Here is a 20,134-nt window from a genome sequence, read left to right as displayed (position 1 = left end):
TCCAGAGTGTCTGTTTCATTGACAATAAAATGTGTTAGTCTCCACCTTCTCTGATTATTTTTTTCAAAACTTCAGGATATTGTCCTCATCTGTCCTGGCCACAGCTCCAATAACTTCAACATTATGCAAGTAAACTCAATTTTTAAAGAAATCATACTTGCCGTAAAAATTTCACTATTCATTTCTATTTCATTTCACTACCTTAAAGTTTTTGTCTAATTGACTGTTTCACTAAGAGGAATGATTGTAATCTTCATTCCATACAACTAAAATACACTCCATTTTCATCACTAACACTTCTATACCTTGTGGCTGATTGCAAATCATATGGAACTGATGCAACTTTGCCTTTTTCTTTTGAGTGTTATATAATATTCCATATCATAGATTCAGGATTCTGTCATTTATTTTCGTTTCTGTGGCTCCATTCATGTCAATTACATCAAATTTTTATCCTAATGTAACAATCATCTTTTTTGAGTTGGCAGTATTTCACACTTACTAGCTGTGTGACTGTGGGCAAGCCATGTACCTGTTTGTTTCTTCATTTATAAAATGGGGATAATGACAGCACCTTGCTCCGAGGGTTGTTGTAAGGATCAAATGAGATATCTGTAAAGCACTTAGTACAGTGCCTGGAATGTAGTAGGCACTATATAAATGTTAGCCATTATTGTTAGTAATGGCACAAATATATATTCAACATTTTGTTTTAGTGAAGAACTAGAAACCGATGTCAATCATATGAGGAATGGCTAAATAAATTATGGCCTAGGAGTGTGATGGAATATTTTTACAAGGTTAAGGAATGACAAAAGGGACTGACACAGGAAAACCTCAGAGAACTTGTAGAATCTAATACAGACAGAAGTGAGCAAAAACAGAGGAAAAATTACACGTACCAGCCATGACTCTAAAAGACTGAAGAGGCATCTTATGTTTCCCACTTCCTGGCAGACAGGTGATGGACTAGAAATGTAGAATGAAATCAAATTTTCATACAAAGTCAATGTGTGGCTCTATCTTGTTTAGCCATATTGATTTGTTACAAATGGGGAAGGGGGCATATTGCAGTTTGGGGACCTAGGGTTTTAGCAGGTGACATGGGTATTGATAGTGATTATCACCCAAAAAGAAAAGTCTTCATATGAAGAGACGTCATGTTTGTGGATGACAGTCAAGTTAATAGAAATTTTTAAAAAACATACAAAGCCATTTCAAGCTCAGAAAGAATTACCAGGAATCAAATTTTATTTTTGCAGACTTTACAAATCAAAAGGAATCTGAGAATCTTTCCTCTTCCCACTTAGCTCCAACTTTAAAACACCCAAGTATTTCAACAAAGAGCTGTACATCATTTTCTCTTGAACATTTTTGCAGGTTTTATGTTCTTAAAAGTGATTGCAGATAAAATCACAATTCCAGTTAACTTTGTTCTCTTCACTGTTTCAAGGGCTTATTTTGAACCTTCACGAAGAAATGATATCTGCTAAAGTTGATTAACATAAGTTGAAATTCAAATTTAAAAATTTTCTGAATGTGTCTTACAGGCATGAATCTAACTTAGTAATTACTATTTGACCCCCTTTACTGGAATAAAGTGAGTAAATAAGTAACAAGGTAAACCAAAACTTTATTTAAAAATTTATTTTACTTTTCACCCAATCAGGTTGGTGAAATAAAACAAAAGAATGAGAGTCATAAGTTAGGAGACATGTTATAATTCAAGAGTTTCTAGCTTCTTTAATTTGCTAAGGGATCTCAGGAAACAAAAAAACTAAACTTAAATATAGCTGGAATGTTTAAAGAAGTCCTAAAAGAAGCTTATCGAGTTTTTAAGAGAAAATTCAAAAAAGATAGTTTATCAGTTATCCTTAAGTCATCAGTATTTTTGTCTATAGTTTATCACATGCAGTAGACTGATAAAAGAAATATGACTTCAACACACTTAGCAAGTTTTTATTTAGCCAGACAAGACAGGTTTCTTAAAAACCAACAGATAACATTTCTATTAGGTTCATCTTCCACATACAGAGTTCTTCAAAACAGAAACAAATGCTTTTTGTCAGGTAACATGTGCAAAGGCAAACAAAAGAAGTAGTCAAAGTGTAATTAAAAAGGTTCATTTCAATATTTTTAAGAAAAATTTATTCCCCTAGATATTGAAGATGTTATTAAAAGACCTCCAAATCAAGAGAATGATCAATCTCAAAGGTTTCTTCTGCATCTAACTTTCTTTCTCCATTTCCTTCCTGGGAATCATCCAGAGAAGCCAATGCCTCATTTGTGTCACTTGCAAAAGTTTCTCGAGATGCATCATCATATTCTTGAAGATTAAGACCTTTAATAGCCTGCTTCATCTTTTTCCCCAAGACTTGTATTCTCCTTTTCTTAGCAGCTTTTTTATTTTCATACTCCTTTTGGTTTTCAACATAGAAAATTTCCTTTAAAAAAGACACATGAACTTTATTAAAACATATTATTTTTCTAGTCGTAATAGATTTCTAAATAGAAAAATGAAGAGGGAAGCACCACTGATTTAAAATTTTAAGACAACTAAACTCTTTAACATTATCAATCAACAAAAATGAAAGTCTAGAGGTAATCTATAGTTTTAGTTATTTAGAAATTCCAATATATAAGTCACACAGCATTGCCATTCTGAGACTTCTTTTCAATTATACCTTGAATAAAACGTGGCAATGATCAAATATACTTATTATAGGGAAAAATTTCATTGCTGTGAAAAATGACAATATATCTGTATAAATAAGGGAGATATATATGCTCCATTGAGAGAATTCATTGTAAAAACCAAAACAAAACCATTACCTGAAGTTATTACAAAAATATTAAAAACTAAGAGCATGAATTGAAGGTGGTGAAAAATGCTAAAAATAGCAAGAAAACAACAACAAAAAGACCCATTAAAAACTTTTTAGCTGTGCTAGAGGTTAACAGTAAGATCAATGAAGTCAGGACAACTCTTATTTTGTCCATCACCCTCCACCCCTTTTCAAAGAACTATTTTTGGAACTGGGAAGATTATCTGGGAGTTGAAATTCATAGCAAATGAGGAAGATAAAATAAAAGTCATCAGGCCCAGAACTATCCTGGAGTACTAAAAGAATTGGATTAGTGAGAGCCACTGTAAGTGATCCCTGAAAAAACATGAAGAATGGGAGACATACTGTAAGATTGGAGATGGCCAAAAACATGAGTCTTCAAACTGGTGAAGATGACTTAAAACTCCTAGCAAATTTTTAAAATGTATTATATTAAAGGAATGGTATGAATATTTAAAAAGAGAAGCAGATAATCATTAAGAACCAAATGTATCAAGAACAAGCTATGATACCAAACTTACCTACTTTCCTTTTTTGAAAGGATTACTGACAGGTAGTTCAGGGAAGACGCTTAGACTTAATATACCTAGATTTCAGCAAAGTATTTAACAAAGTCTCTCATGATATCCTTGTGGACAAAATAGAGACATCGAGGCAAAGTAATAAAATATTTTGGTGTATTTAGAACCAGGTGAATGATCAGACCCAAAGAGTAGTCATTAAAAACATAAACTTGGACTCAGGTTTTTAATGAAACATCCCAGGCAGTCATCCTTTTAAACACTTTTGTCAATGACTTGAATGGAGGCATAAACACATACTTATCAGATTTGGAAATGAAATGAAGGTGAGAAGAGATAACTAACATGTGAGATGACATAAATTAGGGTTAGAGGACTGCTGGGTTTTCCAGAGGTAGTGGAGAGGAAAACGGAAATAGAGGCAGGAAAGAGCAGGTCTGAGGGAGTAGTGGGAATTAAATGTGGATAGGAAGGGTCAAGCAAACAATGGAGAGACTTGAACTCCACACAGAGAATTATAATTTTTACCTTAATCTGTCCCTCAGTGATGCTTGGTGTGTTTTTCAGAAGATTCAGATACACTCCACCTGGTGTTCTTCTTCTGCTACCATTCTAAAAAAGGAATATGAGAAGTATAATGTACTATATGCTGTATTTTAAGGCATTTAGGTGATCCGGTGGATACAACACTGGGCCTGAAGTCAGGAAAACCTGAGTTCAGATCTGATCTTAGACATTTCCTGGGTATGTGACCTTAGCCACTTAACCTGTTTCCTAATCTGTAAAATGGGAATAACAACATTACCTACCCCGAAGGGTTGTTGTGAGGATCAAACCAGATAATATTTGTTAAGTGTTTATCACAGTGCCTGACACTGGTGCAATATGAACGCTTATTCCCTTCTTGTGCTGCTGACAGGATTCTATACAGTTTAGTACTTAATTACTCCCTAATTATTTCTTCACTGTTAATTTTGTTTCTCAATTTCAGAGTAAGTTCCTGGAAGTCAATCAGTATTTATTAAGTAGCCACTATGTGCCAGGAACTGCGCAAAGAGCTTGGGGATACAAAGAAAGGTAAAAGGCTGTTGTCCCTGCTCACAACAAACAAGTACATACAGACTAGATATATACAGATAAATTTGGGTCAGTCATAGAATTAAGACACTAAGATTAAAGGGGACTGGGAAAAGCTTCTTTCAGAAGATGGCACTTTAACTTAAACTTGAAGGAAGCCAGGGAAACCAGAAGACTGGTATCTTCTGGCTCTCATTGAGATCTGACTCCCTCCTGATGAACCAGTCTCCCTGGCCACTCCTTCTGGCACTGGTTGTACCCTCACTCACACCCCACTGTTTACTGACTTTCATTATACTCTCCTTCTTCCTCAGTCTTCCTCTCTTCCCCAACTCTGCCCTGATACTAAAAGGTTTCAATATATGTACTGTTACTTCATCAAACACACTTAGCTCCTTATTACTTAACATATTCATTTCCAATGATCTACTCCTCCACTTCAACTCAGGAACACAAAAAGATTGTTATACCATTGATTTTGTCATCACCGACAAATGTACCACACTTTATTAAATTCCCTTATCTGATCACAATGTCTTGCCATTCCATCTCACTCTCTGCCTTGCAACTCTAAACCCTGCTCTTTGTATGCACAGAAACCTCCAATTCCTTAGCCCCTGTCTTTCCTAGAACACCTGTCTTATACTAACTATACTCTTTTCCCTTCATCTTGACCCTTGGTGAGTCAGGTCAATTCTACAATGTATTCTTCTCAAGTCCCTTGCCCCTTTATCCTATCAGAAGACCTTGTCTTGCCAAAGCCCAGCCTTGGATTACTCCCACCTTCCACTGCTTTTGTTCCTATTACCCTGATGAATGAAGCTGGAGAAAATCATGAAACCATGCTGACTGGGTCCAATATAACTTCATGATACATAATCTCAACTGGGCTATCATTGCGAAAAGGTAGTTCTTTTATATTCCTACACTAGCCACACTTTTCCCCTCATTTTGACCCCTTAGTGAACCTGTTCTGGCTGTACTGTCCTCTTGAGTCCCATGTGTCTTGAGCTCCTTGAGTCTCCATCCTCAAAAAATCCTCATTTAATCCTTATATCCACAGTATTCTCCTATTTCTCTTCTGCCCTTTGTGGCTAAACTTCTTGAAAAGGTTCTCTACAATAGCTGCCTCCAGTTTCTCTTTTCTTCTCTCTCACTCTCCTCTTACTCCCTTATAATCCAATTTTTGAGTTCATCATTCCATCAAAACTCTCTCTAAAGTTACCAGAGATCTCTTGATTGCCAAATCCAATGGTCTTTTCTCAATCTTCATTCTTTTTTAAAAAAATTTTTTTAACATTTATTTTGATTTATCAACAATCTCTTCCATCAGCTTTTGAATTTAAAATTTTTCTACACCTTCCTCCCCAAGACGGTGCACAATCTGATATAGGCTATACATTTACATTTCTATTAAACATATTTTCATGTTAATGAAATTGTAAATAAAAATTAAAACCAATAGGAGTAACCATCAGAAAGAGGAAACAAAACTCAACAGATGTGAAAAAAAAAAGACAGCGATTCAGCTTTCACAGTTATGATTACTATCTGCGGCTTTTTCTCCATCCTTTTTTCCCCATTTATGCTTTTCTTTCTCCTCTCTCCCTGCCCCCCCACTAGTACTTTGCTTTTGACTACCGCCTCCTTCAGTCTCTCCTCCCTTCTATTATCCCCCTCCTCCCTCTTCCCCTTTGCCCGCTTCCATTCCCCCTCCCTTTTCTTTCCCCTTTTCCCTCCTACTGCCCATGGGGCAAGTTAGATTTCCATACCTGACTAGTTATTCCCTTCTTGAGCCAAATCTGATGAGAGCAAGGTTCAAACAATGCTCACCCCCCCTTCCCTCTGCTGTAATAGGATTTTCTGTCTTTTCCTGTAATTTACTCTTGTCTGCCTCCTCCTTTCTCAGTATATTTGCTTAGATCACATGAATCCACTTACTTGGATCCATTTAACCCACTTGATTAGATTTTTTTTTATCATTATGTATACTCCTTTAACATGGTGTGATAACAATACAGTTCTCAAGAGTTGCAAGTGTCATCTTCCCTTGTAGGGATGTAAACAGTCCGCCCTTATTAACAACATTTTGTATCTTTCTGTCCCATTTACCTTTTTATGTCTTTCTTGAATCTTGTACTTGAAGATCAAATTTTTTGTTGAGCTCTGGTCTTTTTATGAAGAAGGTTTGGAAATCCCCTATTTCGTTGAATATCCATCTCCTCCCTTGAAAAATCACGCTCTTTCTGCAGGGTAGTTGATCCTTGGCTACAATCCAAGCTCCTTTGCCTTATGGAATATCATATTCTACATCCTGTGGTCTTTTAATGTAGAAGCTGCAAAATCCTGTGTAATCCTGACTGTAGTTCCATGATATTTAAATTGTTTCTTTCTGGCTGCTTGCAGCACCTTCTCTTTCATCTGGTAATTTTGGAATTTTGCTATTATATTCCTTGGCGTTGTCAATTTGGGATCTCTTTCAGGTGGTGAGCTGTGGATTCTTTCTATGGTTATCTTCCCTTCTGGTTTCTAGGACTTCCAGGCAGTTTTCCTTTATGATTTCCTGAAAGATACTGTCCAGGTTTTTTTTTTCAATCATGATTTTCAGGTGGTCCAATGATTTTTAAATTGTCTCTCCTGGATCGATTTTCAGGTCGGTTGTTTTACCGATGAGGCATTTTATGTTTTCATCCATTTTTTCATTTTTTTTTGTTTCTGTCTGACTGATTCTTGCTCTCTCATAGAGTCATTAGTTTCCATTTGTCTAATTCTAGTTTTTAACAGATTGTTTTCTTCTGTTAGTTTTTGTACTTCCTTCTTCAATTGGCCAATTGTATTTTTAAGGGGATTTGTTTTCTTCTGTGTGCTTTTTTTCCAGTTTGCCAATTGTGTTTTTTAGGGACTTGTCCCTTTTGATGTTGCAGATGTGGGTTTGTTGACAATGTTGTCCTCATCAGAATTTCTGTCTTGATCGCCACTCTTCTCATAAGAGGAATCTATAGTACGTTTCTTTTTACCCATGGTTTCTTTATTCCCCGGCCTTTAAAGAGATTGAGCTCTCCTGCTGTGGAACAGAGGGCACTGACCCAAGCTTCTTGTGTTGAGAGCCTAGGTCTTGGTCATTGGCTTTGTGTGTTGGGGCTTCTTATGTTGGCAATTGGAGGCTGTAGGATTTTGGCAGCTTACCTCGTGTTGGGCTGGAATCAGCAAGGCTGGAACTTTCAGGCAATTCTAGGTTGCTTGCTTTTCCTTTCCTTTAGCTTTCTTCAGCTCCTTTTAGATGGGTGCTGCACGGTGTTTATCTGCCTGGGGCCCCTTGCAATGCTGCCTCCCTCATTTCTGCTAATGTACTGGGAGATTCCTTTGTGGTACAGTACTGAGGCACCTGGTGGTTTTCTGAGCTGGTTTCCACTGGTTCCCCCACCCTCACTGAGGCACTGGGAGGTCCAGGTGTTGGTGTTTGCCTGCTCTACCACCCGGGCATCAGGATCTCCTCCTGGTTGACAGTTGGGCTGTACGGTTCTGACAGCTTACCTGGTGTTGGGTTGGAATCAGCAAGGCTGGGACTTTAGGAAGACTCTAGGCTGCTTTCTTCAGCTCCTTTCAGATGAATGCTGCAGGGTGCTTATCTGCCTGGGGCCCTTTGTAGTGCTGCTTCCCTTATTTTTGCTGAGGCACTGGGAGACCCGTTTGCTGGGCTGCTGCACTGCTGTTTCCCATCTTTCTTCTAGTTCAGCTGTTCCAGGTTTGTTTTTTTTTTTCCTAGGGTGATATTTTCTGGGTTTTCAGAGGTTGATAGGGAAGGGTGAGAGGGACTACCTTTTTACTCCGCCATCTTGGCTCCCAGAAGTGGAAGTTTCTCTAAAAAGTCTTTCTCAGTCCTCCTTAATCTTTGTGTCTTCCCCTTGGAGGTTCCCCCCAATTTACCCTGTATGTATTCATTTATACATAGCTCTTTGCATGTTGTCTCCCCTATCACTGAGTTCCTCAATCTTCATTCTTCTTGACCTCTCAGTAGCCTTGACACTGCTGATTATCTTGTTCTCTTTGATACTTTCTTTCTAGGTTTTTGGAACAGTACTCTCTCCTGGTTTGCCTCCTATCTGTATGACAGTCCTCTTCTTCAGTTTCCCTTGTCAGATCATCATCCATGTCAGGTCCACTAACCAGGGGAGTCTCTCAAGGCCCCTTCCTGGGGTGTCTTTTCTATTGCCTCTATACTATTTCACCTGGTGATCTCATCAGTTCCCATGGAGTTCTAACTTCCCTATTAGTATTCCAAGTCTGTTTGGTCATTGTTTGGGCCCCCATTGACTCAGTGAAAGTAAATAGGAATTGTTTCTGTTTTGGCCAAAAACCCTCAGGCTCTTCCCCTCCCAGTTTTTTTTTTTCAGGGACTAGGTTAAAGAGGCCATTTTTTGCCTCTTTTATTAAGCTTTAATCACTGATGGGCACTGCCAAAGTCAAACTGAGATATCTTAAAGACCTTAGTTTTAAAAGGCCAAGGTACATCCTGAGCCTTCTTCAGTTGTCCTGTGTGTATCTGGGCCACTGGACCCAGATGGCTCTAGAGGAGAAAGTAAGGCTGGTGACTTTGCACAGCCCTCTCTCACTTAAATCTAATTCACTCCCACATGACACCACCTCTGGATGTCATGTCCTCTTCAATAACAAAGGACAAACAACCACTTCTGCCATTACTGCTGAAGGTACCACCAGCCTCCCAGTCAACTAGGTGGACAATCTAGGTGTCATCCTTGATTACTCTCACTTTCTATATCCAATCTGCTGCCAAGGCCTGCTGATTTTAGCTTTGTAATGTCTTTCAAATATACTCTCTTCTCAGACATGGCCACTATCTTAGCCCAGGCTCTCATCACCTCATTGCTGAACTACTGTAATAGCCTGCTGAATGGTTTTCCTGCCATAAATCTTTCCTCTCTAAAGCCTATCCTCTACTCATTTGCCAAAGTGATCTTCCTAAGTATCACTGCTCTTCCCTCACCATTCAATAAGCTCCAGTGGTTCCCCATTACCTCTAAGATCAAATATAAAATGCTGTTTGGCATTCAAAGCCCTTTATGACCTGCCCCTACCCCTTTATCTTTCCAGTCTTCTAATACCTTATTCCCCACCACTTATTCCTCAATCCAGTGACAGTGGCTTTCTTACACAAAACACTCTTCCAACTCCAAACATTTTTTTACTGGCTAGAATTTTCTCATCATTTCCGCCTCCTCATTTCTCTGGTTTCCTTTAAGTCTCAGCTAAAATCCCACCTTATATATCTAGATATAGATATATATCTATATATATCTAAAAAAACCCTTTTCCAATTCCCCTTAATTCCAATGCCTTCCCTCTATCGATTTTATCCAATTTGTCTTCTATATGGCTTGTTTGTATAATTGTTTCATGTTTTCTTTCAGAGCAGGGACTGTCTCTCAACTTTTTTTGAATCCCAAGTATTTAGTACAGTGCTGGGCACTTAATACATTTTTTTTCTTTTTTTATAATTAATTTATTTTTAGTTTTCAACAATCACTTCCATAAGATTTTGAGTTTTAAATTTTCTCCCCCTCCCTCCCCAAAAGGCATGCAATCTGATATAGGCTGTACACATACATTCCTACTAAACATGTTTTCACATTGGTCACGTTGTAAAGAAGAATTCGAACCAATAGGAGGAACCACAAGAAAGAAGAAACAAAACAAACAAGAAAAAAAAAAGGAGCAAATAGTATGCTCCGAACTGCATTCAAACTCCATAGTTCTTTCTCTGGGTGTGGATAGCATTTTCCATCATGAGACTTTTGGATATGTCTTAGATCCTTGCATTGCTGAGTAGAGCTAAGTCTATCAAAATTAGTTATCACACAACGTGGCTGTTACTGTGTACAAATTCTCCTGGTTCTGCTCACTTCACTCACCATCAGACCATACAAGTCCTTCCAGGTTTTTCTGAAGTCCTCCAGCTCGTCATTTCTTATAGCACAATAGTATTCCATTACATTCATATACCACAACTTGCTCAGCCATTCCCCAACTGATGGGCATCCTCTCAATTTCTAATTCTTTGCCACCACAGAAAGAGCTGCTATAAGTATTTTTGTACATGTGGGTCCTCTTCCCATTTTTATGATCTCTTTGGGATACAGCCCTAGAAGTGCCATTGCTGGATCAAAGGGTATGCACATTTTTATAGCCCTTTGGGCATAGTTCCAAATTGTTATCCAAAACAGTTGTATCATTTCATAACTCCACCAAAAAATGCATTAGTGTTCCAATTTTCCCACATCTATTCCAACCACTTAATTTTTACTGACTGACCAACTGAATGAAACAGCATAAACCAAGGGCACACAAATCCAGCCCAGATATTTCCTCTACAAGTGTGCAGAACCCAGTCTGCAGGAAGTAGGCTGGAAGAATGAGCAAATAAAAAAAGAATACTACCATAAAGAGCAATAATGGTGACAGTGGTGCTTAAGACATCAACCCAAAAGAAGAAAATGACTCCAAATCATCTACAATCAAAACCTCAAAGAAAAACACATCATGAGTAAAAGTTAAATTAAAATTCCTAGAAGAGATGAAGCAAAAGTTTGAAAATTTTTAAAAATGATTTTTATAAATCAAATGAATACACTAAAAGAAAACATTATTAAAGAAACAAAAGCAGGCGTCAAGATAGAGTAGCATGAAGGATAGCGTAGCTCTTGCAGCATACTTCCTCCACAAAGATCTAGAAAAAACCCCCAAACTAAGTACTGATCCAGAAATCTAAGAATAAAATCACAGTGACTCATTTTTTTAGCCCAGATTGGCTTAGGGAGACAGAAGACTTGATGAAACTGGGGACAGAGTCTGGCCAGAAATAGAATATTCTTCAAACAGCGACTGAAAGAAGAGGTTAAACAGCTCAGGGCATCAAAACCTCATAAAGGTATGGGAACAAGTGCTGACTGATAGCCTTTTCATTTAATCTCTAGTTCTGGGTCACTGACCCAGGGCAGACTGAGGAGAACATCTGTGCCCAAAATTGATGGTTCTAGGGTAAGGAGTAGTTTCGGGTACTGGGCAATGTACTGAGTGAGCAACAATTTCAAAAACAGGCAGTTAGTATGTAGCTCTGACACCAGGAACAGAGTAAAATTATCAGTTCCAGCCTCCAGTCCAGTTTGAAGCCTGCAGTGCAATAATCAAGGCAGGAATACTAGATCAAAAAAGAACTTAAGAGTTCTATTGCTCTGAACAGAGCTTCTCAGCTGAGTCCAGAAGTTGTCTACCAGAATTTTTCCAAACACAGACTGCTCAATGGAGTGTTGCTGAGACTCAAATAGAGGTCAGGCTCATAGACCAAAAGGGCAGTGACCCAACTTGGTCTGGCTTGCAAAAGTTTTCAGGTTCTTAGCCTGACCTGTCCTTAAAATCCTAGAATAACAGAACATTCAATAGCCCAAGAAAGCTTTTTTTTTTTGGTCCAAGAGGACAAAAGTAAGTCTACATATTCCCATTAAAGCATGCGGAGCCCACTCCAAAGTAAATAAGTAGGCTAATAGAATAAGCGAAGGAAAAAAAAAAAGAATGCCATCACAGCCAGGTCAGGAAATCCTGAGTTCAAACATGGCTTCAGTCACTTACTACCTATGTGACCCTGGGCAAACCACTTAACCTGCCCGTCTCAGTTTCCTCAACTGTAAAATGGGGATGATAACAGCATCTACTTCACAGGGTGGTTGTGAAGATTAAATGAGATATCTGTAATAGCACCTGGCACAGAGTAGAAACTTAATAAAAGTTTGTTTCCTTCTTTTATAAAGCAGTATTATGGTGATAGGTACGCTCAACATACAAAGCCCCAAAAAGAGGACTCCTAAATATTTACCGGCAAAATCTCAAAGAAAAATACAAGTTAGGCACAAATTCAACCAGAACTCTTGGAAGAGATGAAGGAAGTTAAACAAACAAACAAACAAAAAACTAAAAAATTCTTTTAAAAAAACAAGAGAACTAGAGGAAAGAATGGGGGAAAAGAGCTATGGAAGAAAAATTTGGAAAGAAAAGTCATATCTTGGAATAAGAGGTACAAAACCTTATCTAAGAAACAAAAAATACTCCCTGAAAATTAAAATGGACCAAATAGAAGCCAGTAACTATGAAACAGTTAAGAAATGCTTAGAGAAAGCCAAAAGAAAATTCAAGGTATCTCATAGTAAAAACAAATGACCTAGAAAACAGATCAAGGAAAGATATTTTAAGAATCACTTTCCTACTACCATTACCAAAAAAACACAAAACAAGACAACAACAACAACAAAAACCTTACTGAATCCTACCATCCCTGGTAGAAATAGTCCTTTCTTTTTTCTCTTTTACCACCAAATTTCTAGAAAAAGCCATCTATGCTCATTGTCTCCACTTACTCTCACCCATTTTTTCAAACCCTTTCAATCTGGCTTCTGATCTCAGCACTCAACTGAAACTGCCCTCTCAAAAGTTATGTGATCTCTTGTGAAATCCAACCTTTTCTTAATCCATATCCTCTCTGCAACATTTAACACTTTGACCAGTTTTAATTTTACCTAAAGTGACCTAGTACTAATTCTAAAGTGAATTCCACATCAATGGTAAATAAATAACTGGAGGCAAAGTTTGTCCAAGCAATAGAAAAACAAAGACAAAAGTAGACCGTTTATCTTACCATTATTAAAAGCCCACCATTTTGTTCAACTTCTGCAGTTTCCATCAGAAGCTCAATTGCTTTTTTGTTTCCAATTATTCTTACTACTCGGGCTATCAGATCTTTCTTTGGTTCCTGAAGCCTACAAAAGGAGCACATAAAGTAATATTAACCTTACTGTTTGTTTTATAATGGTCGAAAAAAAATTCTCCTGTACATGAACTCACAGAGAATTATCTTGCATATACTGTCTCATTTTAAATTAATTTTTTCAATTATCAAGCATTTTTCTCTCTCTCCCACAACACCCCCTTAGCACTGTAGAAAGAAAAAAATAACTTGTAACAAATAAGCAGATCAAACAAAACAAAGTCTTATATTGACCATGTCCAACAATGTATATTTCATTTTGCTAATTTTAGTCTATCACCTATGTCAGGAGGTGGGTAGCATTCTTCATCAGAAGTTTTCTAGAGTCATATTGTGTATTTTCCTTTTTTTAAAAAATACTTATCTTTAGTTTTCAACATTCACTTCCGTAAGATTTTGAATTTTAAATTTTCTCCCCCACCCCAAGATGGTGTGTAATCTGATATAGGCTCTACTTATATATTCATATTAAGCACATTTTCACATTAGTCATGATATATAGAATTAGAACTAATGGGAGAAAGAAGAAATAAAATAAAACAACAAAGGAAAAGGATAGCACATAGTAGGCTTCCATCTGCATTCAGCCTCCATGGTTCTTTTTCTGGATGTGAATAGCATTTTCCATTGTGAGTCTTTTGGAGCTGTCTTAGATTCTTGCATTGCTAAGAGCCAAGTCTATCAAAGTCAGTCATGGAACAACATGGCTGTTACTGTGTACAATGTTCTGATTCTGCTCACTTCACTCAGAATCAGTCCATACAAGCCTTTCCAGGTTTTTCTGAAGTCTTCCAGCTCATCATTTCTTATAGCCCAATAGTATTCCATTACATTCATATACCATAACTTGTTCAGCCATTCCCCAGTTGATGAGCATCCCTTCAATTTCCAATTCTTTGCCACCACAGAGAGAACTGCTATAAATATTTTTGTACATGTGGGTCCTTTTCCCATTTTTATGACCTCTTTGGGATACAGCCCTAGACTTGGTATTGCTGGGTCAAAGGGTGCATATTTTCTTAAAAGTATTTAAAAATAAGCACAAATATTAACTTTCCAAGCCACATATGCAAAGAAATTGGAATATTTCTAAAATCTCAAACAATAACATAACATCTTGGGGCAGCTGTAAAATGAAGTTATTTCACATAATCTTTAGCTCTAAAATTTTATGATTCTATCTCTACTACCAATTTCTCCCCAGTATTCTAATTTTTTAAAACTAGTACTACCACTGAAAACTGACAAATGAAGGAGTGGAGAACCTGTGGCCTATAGGCCACAGGTTCCTCACCCCTGAGAAGCAATCATACTCCTAACACTTTTTTTCTTACTCTCGATCAAGTTTGGAATTATGACAAATGAAAAGTCTGAGACACATAGTTTCTGGGTAATTAATATCAATTTATTAATTATGGCTAGCAAATAATCAATAAAAATAGGTCAATGGCCCTCTTGGAAGCCAAAGACAAACCTTGGAGGCCCTGAATGCTTAAATACCTTTGGAGAAGGGGTTGTCTTTGACAGGTAGAAATTGACTCTGACTGGTTTAACAATGAGAAAATGAATATTGTCATTATAATATGGTGGGCTTATTTTAATGAGGAACTGGGGACACTAGGAAAGCCCTCTTGCTGAAGATGGCATTTAAGCTGTGACGAAGGAAGCCAGGAAAAAAAACTTGGAGGAAGAGGTTAGGGAAAGGGAGAATTCCAGAAATGGTGGCCAAGTAGAAAGGCCCAGAGAGATAGTGTCACGAGTGAGGAGCAGCAAGTAGATTAACACAGCAAGTGCATGGAAAAAGTGTAAGATGACAGGGAAAGTACAGAGGGACTAGGTTTTGAAGAACTTTTATTAGGCAGACTGGATTTGAAGGTGATTCTAGAGCTAACAGGAAATCACTGTAGTTTAACGAGTAGAAAGGTGATATGGACAAACCTACATTTTAGGAAAATCACTTGGGCAGTTGAGCAGAGGGAAGAGGGAGAGCACTTAGAAAGCTACTGACAGTTCAGGCAAAAGGTAGTAAGGGCAGTAGTTGCGTGAGTAGTGCATGTACACTAGAGATGTGGTAGAGGTAGAAATGACAAGATAGAGCAACAGAATGGCTCCGTGAAATATGAGGAATTAAGAATGACACTGAACTTTCTCAGCTGAGTGAATAGGGTGGTGGTACCATCAACAGTAATAAGGAAATTAGGAAAAAGGGAGTTTGGGAGAAAAATTCCATTTTGGATATGTTAAATTTGAGATGCCTACAGGATATCTGGTCCAAGAGGGCACCAGACTATATGAGACTGGCATTCAAGAGAGACTGGGGATGTGCTACATATAAAGTGTATAGAATTTGAATGTGAGGGCATGTGCGCGTGCGTGTGTGTGTGTGTGTGTGTGTGTGTGTGTGTGTACAGATGTAGGAAACATCTACAAAGAGATGATAATTGAATGAAAGGGAGTGATAACAAAAAAGATAGTACTGAGGGAAAAGAGAAGAGGCCTTAGGATACAAAAGAGATAGAAAACTTAAATCTAACTATTTTTATAACCTTTTGTTGTATATTGATAAGCAAATACACAATCAAACTTACTGAATTGAAAGTCTGACAAATTGTTCCACAGGATCCTGTTCAAATTTATGCACATTACTTTCAAGTTCCTGCCATGTCTTCCCTTAACATCAAGTTTAAAAAATAATAACACACAATCATGTTCCTATAGAGACATATAATTAGAGTTCACTTATTTAATGCAAAGTCACTTAAAATCCTAAAGCAAAATGCTAACTATACACACTTGGGCAGCTAAGTGGCTCTGTGATAGAATGCAAGCCTTGGAGTAAGGAAGACCAGAGTTCAAATTGGGCCTCACACATTTACTAGCTATGGGACCCTGGGCAAGTCACTTAACCTTGGTTTGCCTCTATCTCATTTGTAAAATAAGGTGGAGAAGGAAATGGCAAACACTCCAGTATCTTTGCCAAGAAAATCCCAAACAGGGTCATGAAGACTGAACAACTATACATACGCTTTATATTAGGGACATTTTGCTAAAGAGAAAACTTAGGGATGAGACAATCGATCAGACTAATGTGAAGGGCGTGATAGCTAGTTAAGGACTTACCTGAAAGAAATTTCATCTGCTACTTTTTCTTCAGGATCCTCTTCTGTAATCTCATATCGACCTTTATAGTTCATTTCTAATCTGTTTCCTAGTCTGTCTTTGATAGGTCGTTTCCGTTTCATATGACCTTGTCCATTTTCTTCTTCTTTAGGACCGGCTTTTTTGTCATCATGCATATATTCATCTAACTCTTTATCTAGTTTTTCGGTTTTCGATTCCCTCATTATCTTCTTAGCCAGCAAATAATTGTAAGTCTCTGACTGTCTGCTTTTGTCAATGTTGCCCTCCATTCCCAGTATACCAAGTTCATTAGCCACTGCATCTTGACTCTGTTCCTGTAGCACTGCACCCCATATGTTGTTAATCTTCCTCCCTCCCAGAATATGCTGTTTCTGATTGTTCTGTACAAACTGAAAAGGCTCCGGTTTGGGAAGAGGATTAAAACATTTCTGTCTCTTTCGTTTCCAAAGACAGCTGTCATCGTCGGAATCAGAAAAGCTTTCCTCACTTGATTCTACGCCCTTAATAGTTCGATAATGTGATACTGGAGAGACTGCAATGCTGCTCTGGAAAGGCCTGAATGATATATTGCCATCTGGTACTTTCTGTAAATGAATAAAACATAATCAACTTCATAAAAGGTTAATTCCCTGCCCAAATCCTACCACATTAGCATTACCATTTTTTAAAAGAAAATAAGCCCACAGTTAAATCAAACCTAGCCCACTCTAAAACAGCACTAGATTTCAAATGAAGTCCTGTGTCCAAACTATTTTCTAGTTTCCAAAAATTTCATATGGAATTTGACAATTAAAAAAAAAACACTACCACCTCAGCAATATGTTTCATTAATAACATTTCCTCCTCAACAAAAACCACCACCATAACACAGAATTATAATCTGGGCTTGTAGGCTCTAACGTGAATTCTTGCAATAGATTTTCTTAAATTGCTGCTAGTATATTTGAAAATGAAAGGCTAGATAACAGCCATTAGAACTAACCTTTCTCTTGGAAATCCTTCTCTTTTGTGTTTAAAACAGTTCCCTTTAGGCTAGTCTGTGGTCGTTTCTGTATTAGATGGAAAATGCCTAGAGGACAGCGATCCTGACCATACTACATTTAATGCTGTGACATCCGTGAGAGGGCATGAGCTTTATATAATCACTGATTAAACTTGTCTGACCATCTTGTGAAGCCTTAGAAAAACCCCACACTAAAACTTTACTAATCCATGTCAGTAAAATACCTGATAAAAGGCATAAACTGGATTTTGTGTTTAGCACAAATTATTTAATAAGAAACAGCAACTATACAGAATTTCTTTACTTATGTCATTTGTCTGAGCTGCAGATGTACATCTCTCTCCACATTCCCAAGAGCCTTCTACTATTTAGTTCAGGAACTAAGACATCAAACAGTACAAATTAAGGGCTAAAATGTGTGGCGTAGAAAAGTTAACCCTGTCGATAAGCTCCCGAGGGCCTGTAAAGGCTCAGGAGTGGATCTGTGATTTCGCCAGTGGAGGTTAACACCCAGAAGAGGAGAGTCACTCCACTGATGTAGCTCGGCATCCTTTCTGCAAACTGGAGTCTAGCAGAGCTGCCCGCAGTACTGGGGGGTTAAGGACCCCCCCCCGCCCAGCCAGGGCGTTGGGACGTGCAGTAACATCTCCCCGACTCAAAGGCCGGCTCGCACGGCGCCGCTTGTCCGCGGAACAAACGCCCGTTCATTGACTGGCGCGCGGAGTCCCCGGGGCCCGGTTCTACCCGCGCCGGCCCGGAGCGAGGCGGGGGTGACAGGGTGCCGCGCCCCACTCCCCAGCCTCCCCAGCCGCGGGGACCGCAAGGGCTGCTCGCTATTCCTTACCGTGTCCGCCATGTCAGAATCCGACTCGGAGAGCTCGCCGTCTTCCATCCCCCGAACGTCGAGCGCCATTTTCCCCTCTAAGGAGAAACCGTACCGAAGGCCACTTCCGGCAGCAAGACAGGAAGTAGTTCCGACAAGTCCAGTTCCTTTTCCTCCTCTCTCGCTGCGGCTGGTGCGGAGCGAAGGTGCCGGTTCGCGCCCATTCTTCGCTCCTCCCCCACCCCTGCAGACCACGCCCCCCTGCAGACCACGCCCCGCACAGCTCACGCTTCCACGAGGTTTTCTAAAATTTCAAGTGAAATTTGTCAGTTTTAAAAATATAAAACACCACATCTACAAGAATGGGCTGCATGTATGATGCAGTTCTCCTTAACCAAAGCCCAGAGCAGCAGACTTTTTAGCTGAGCTAGTCAACACTAATTCTAATTCCATGCAACCATACTCATTTTACTGCTGAGGAAAATGAGGCCCAGAGTGTCTGGATAACCACCCCCAAAGTCAGGTTGTTAGTTAAGGAGAATGCAGAGTAAGATATAATTCTAGATAAAGAATGTGCACCAATGAATGATGACGAGGTAGTTCTAGACTTGTTAGTGAGTCATAGAATCATAAGTTTTTGAGAGCTAAATGGGCCTTTAGAGTACCCTCTCCCTTATTCAAGATCATGCAGCTAGTGCCTATTTATGAATTCCTTATTCTAGTTGATTTTCTCTCTCTCTCTCCCCGCCCCCCACCACTTCAATTGCCATGGCTTCAATTATTACCTCCATGAATTCAAAATCAATATCCCGTACTCGGACCTTCTCCCAAGAGCTCTGATCCTTTATTTCCAATTGCCTGCTTCTATCTAGAAGAGTTCATGCTAGCATCAACATGCCTAGCAATCACTCAGTCACTTATTAAAACACCTACCATGTGCCAGGAACTGTGATAGGCACTGGGGATTCAAATACAATAAATGAAATAATCCCTACTCACAAGGAGCTTGCATCCTAATGGAGGAGACAAAGATTCATGTGTGTGTATGTATGTACAGAACTAGGTGGCACAGTGGTGGGCCTGGAGTCAGGAAAACTCATCTTCCTGAGTACAAATATGACCTGGCACTTATTAGCCGTGTCATCTTGAGCAAGTCACTTAATCCTGTTTGCCTCAGTTTCCTCAACTGTAAAATGAACTAGAGAAGGAAATGGCAAACTGCTCCAGTATCTCTGCCATGAAAACCCCAAATGCAGTTGGATATAATTCAATAACAACAAAGTATGTACAGAATTAATGCAAGAGAACAAGTAGAAATAACAAAAAGTAATTAAACATAAGATAGCATAAGAAGGAGGGCACTAAAAATTGATGGAAGGGTTTCATGTAGAAGAAAGTAATGCTTGAGTTTTGTCTTGAAGATAGATTATGCAGGGTAGAGGAAAGGAAGAATTGCAGTCCAGGGATGGGGGCAAGTACAAAAACACAGAAGCAGAGAGATGGAATGTTGTGTGAAATGAACAGAGATGAGGCCAACCTGGCCAAACAAAAGAGTGAGGAAAGGGGCTTAAAACTGGACTCATTATCTTTTCTCCTAAATCTGTATCTCTCTCAAGGTTCTGTACTTTCTCCCAGTCTCCCAGTGGCTTTTTATTCTGCTTCCTCTTATCTCGAATACATCTATTCAGTTACCAAGTTCTGTCGTTTCTATTTCCATGATTTCTTTCACACTTGACCCCAACCTACTCCTAGCTCAGTTAAATAGGAAAAAACAAAGGTCGGATGCTCCAATCCCTCTCTCTGCCCCAATCCCATTCCAAGCCAAAAGAGGCCAATGCTTCTTTATATTGTTTACATGCTGAAAAAGTTTTTTTTTTTTGGCCACTCATT

The 20,134-nt window shown here is 38.7% G+C and overlaps 1 protein-coding gene across 1 annotated transcript; it reads right to left on the bottom strand.

Annotated features, from left to right (window-relative positions):
• Nucleotides 1-1,233: 1,233 nt before the first annotated feature.
• Nucleotides 1,234-18,392, bottom strand: PHAX (phosphorylated adaptor for RNA export). The gene is made up of 5 exons (XM_021009638.2): nucleotides 18,266-18,392; nucleotides 16,398-17,002; nucleotides 13,149-13,269; nucleotides 3,896-3,979; nucleotides 1,234-2,444 (listed from the first exon to the last, which is right to left on the bottom strand). Exons 1-5 carry the CDS (start codon nucleotides 18,332-18,334, stop codon nucleotides 2,175-2,177), a joined length of 1,149 nt encoding a protein of 382 aa, XP_020865297.1. The 5' UTR covers nucleotides 18,335-18,392; the 3' UTR covers nucleotides 1,234-2,174.
• Nucleotides 18,393-20,134: the final 1,742 nt, after the last annotated feature.

This window comes from Phascolarctos cinereus, unplaced genomic scaffold, assembly GCF_003287225.1.
Source record: "Phascolarctos cinereus isolate Bilbo 61053 unplaced genomic scaffold, phaCin_HiC Scaffold_4;HRSCAF=312, whole genome shotgun sequence".
Classification (NCBI taxonomy): domain Eukaryota; kingdom Metazoa; phylum Chordata; class Mammalia; order Diprotodontia; family Phascolarctidae; genus Phascolarctos; species Phascolarctos cinereus.
Note: the sequence above shows the minus strand (reverse complement) of the source record. Positions and strands in the feature narration are given on the sequence as shown.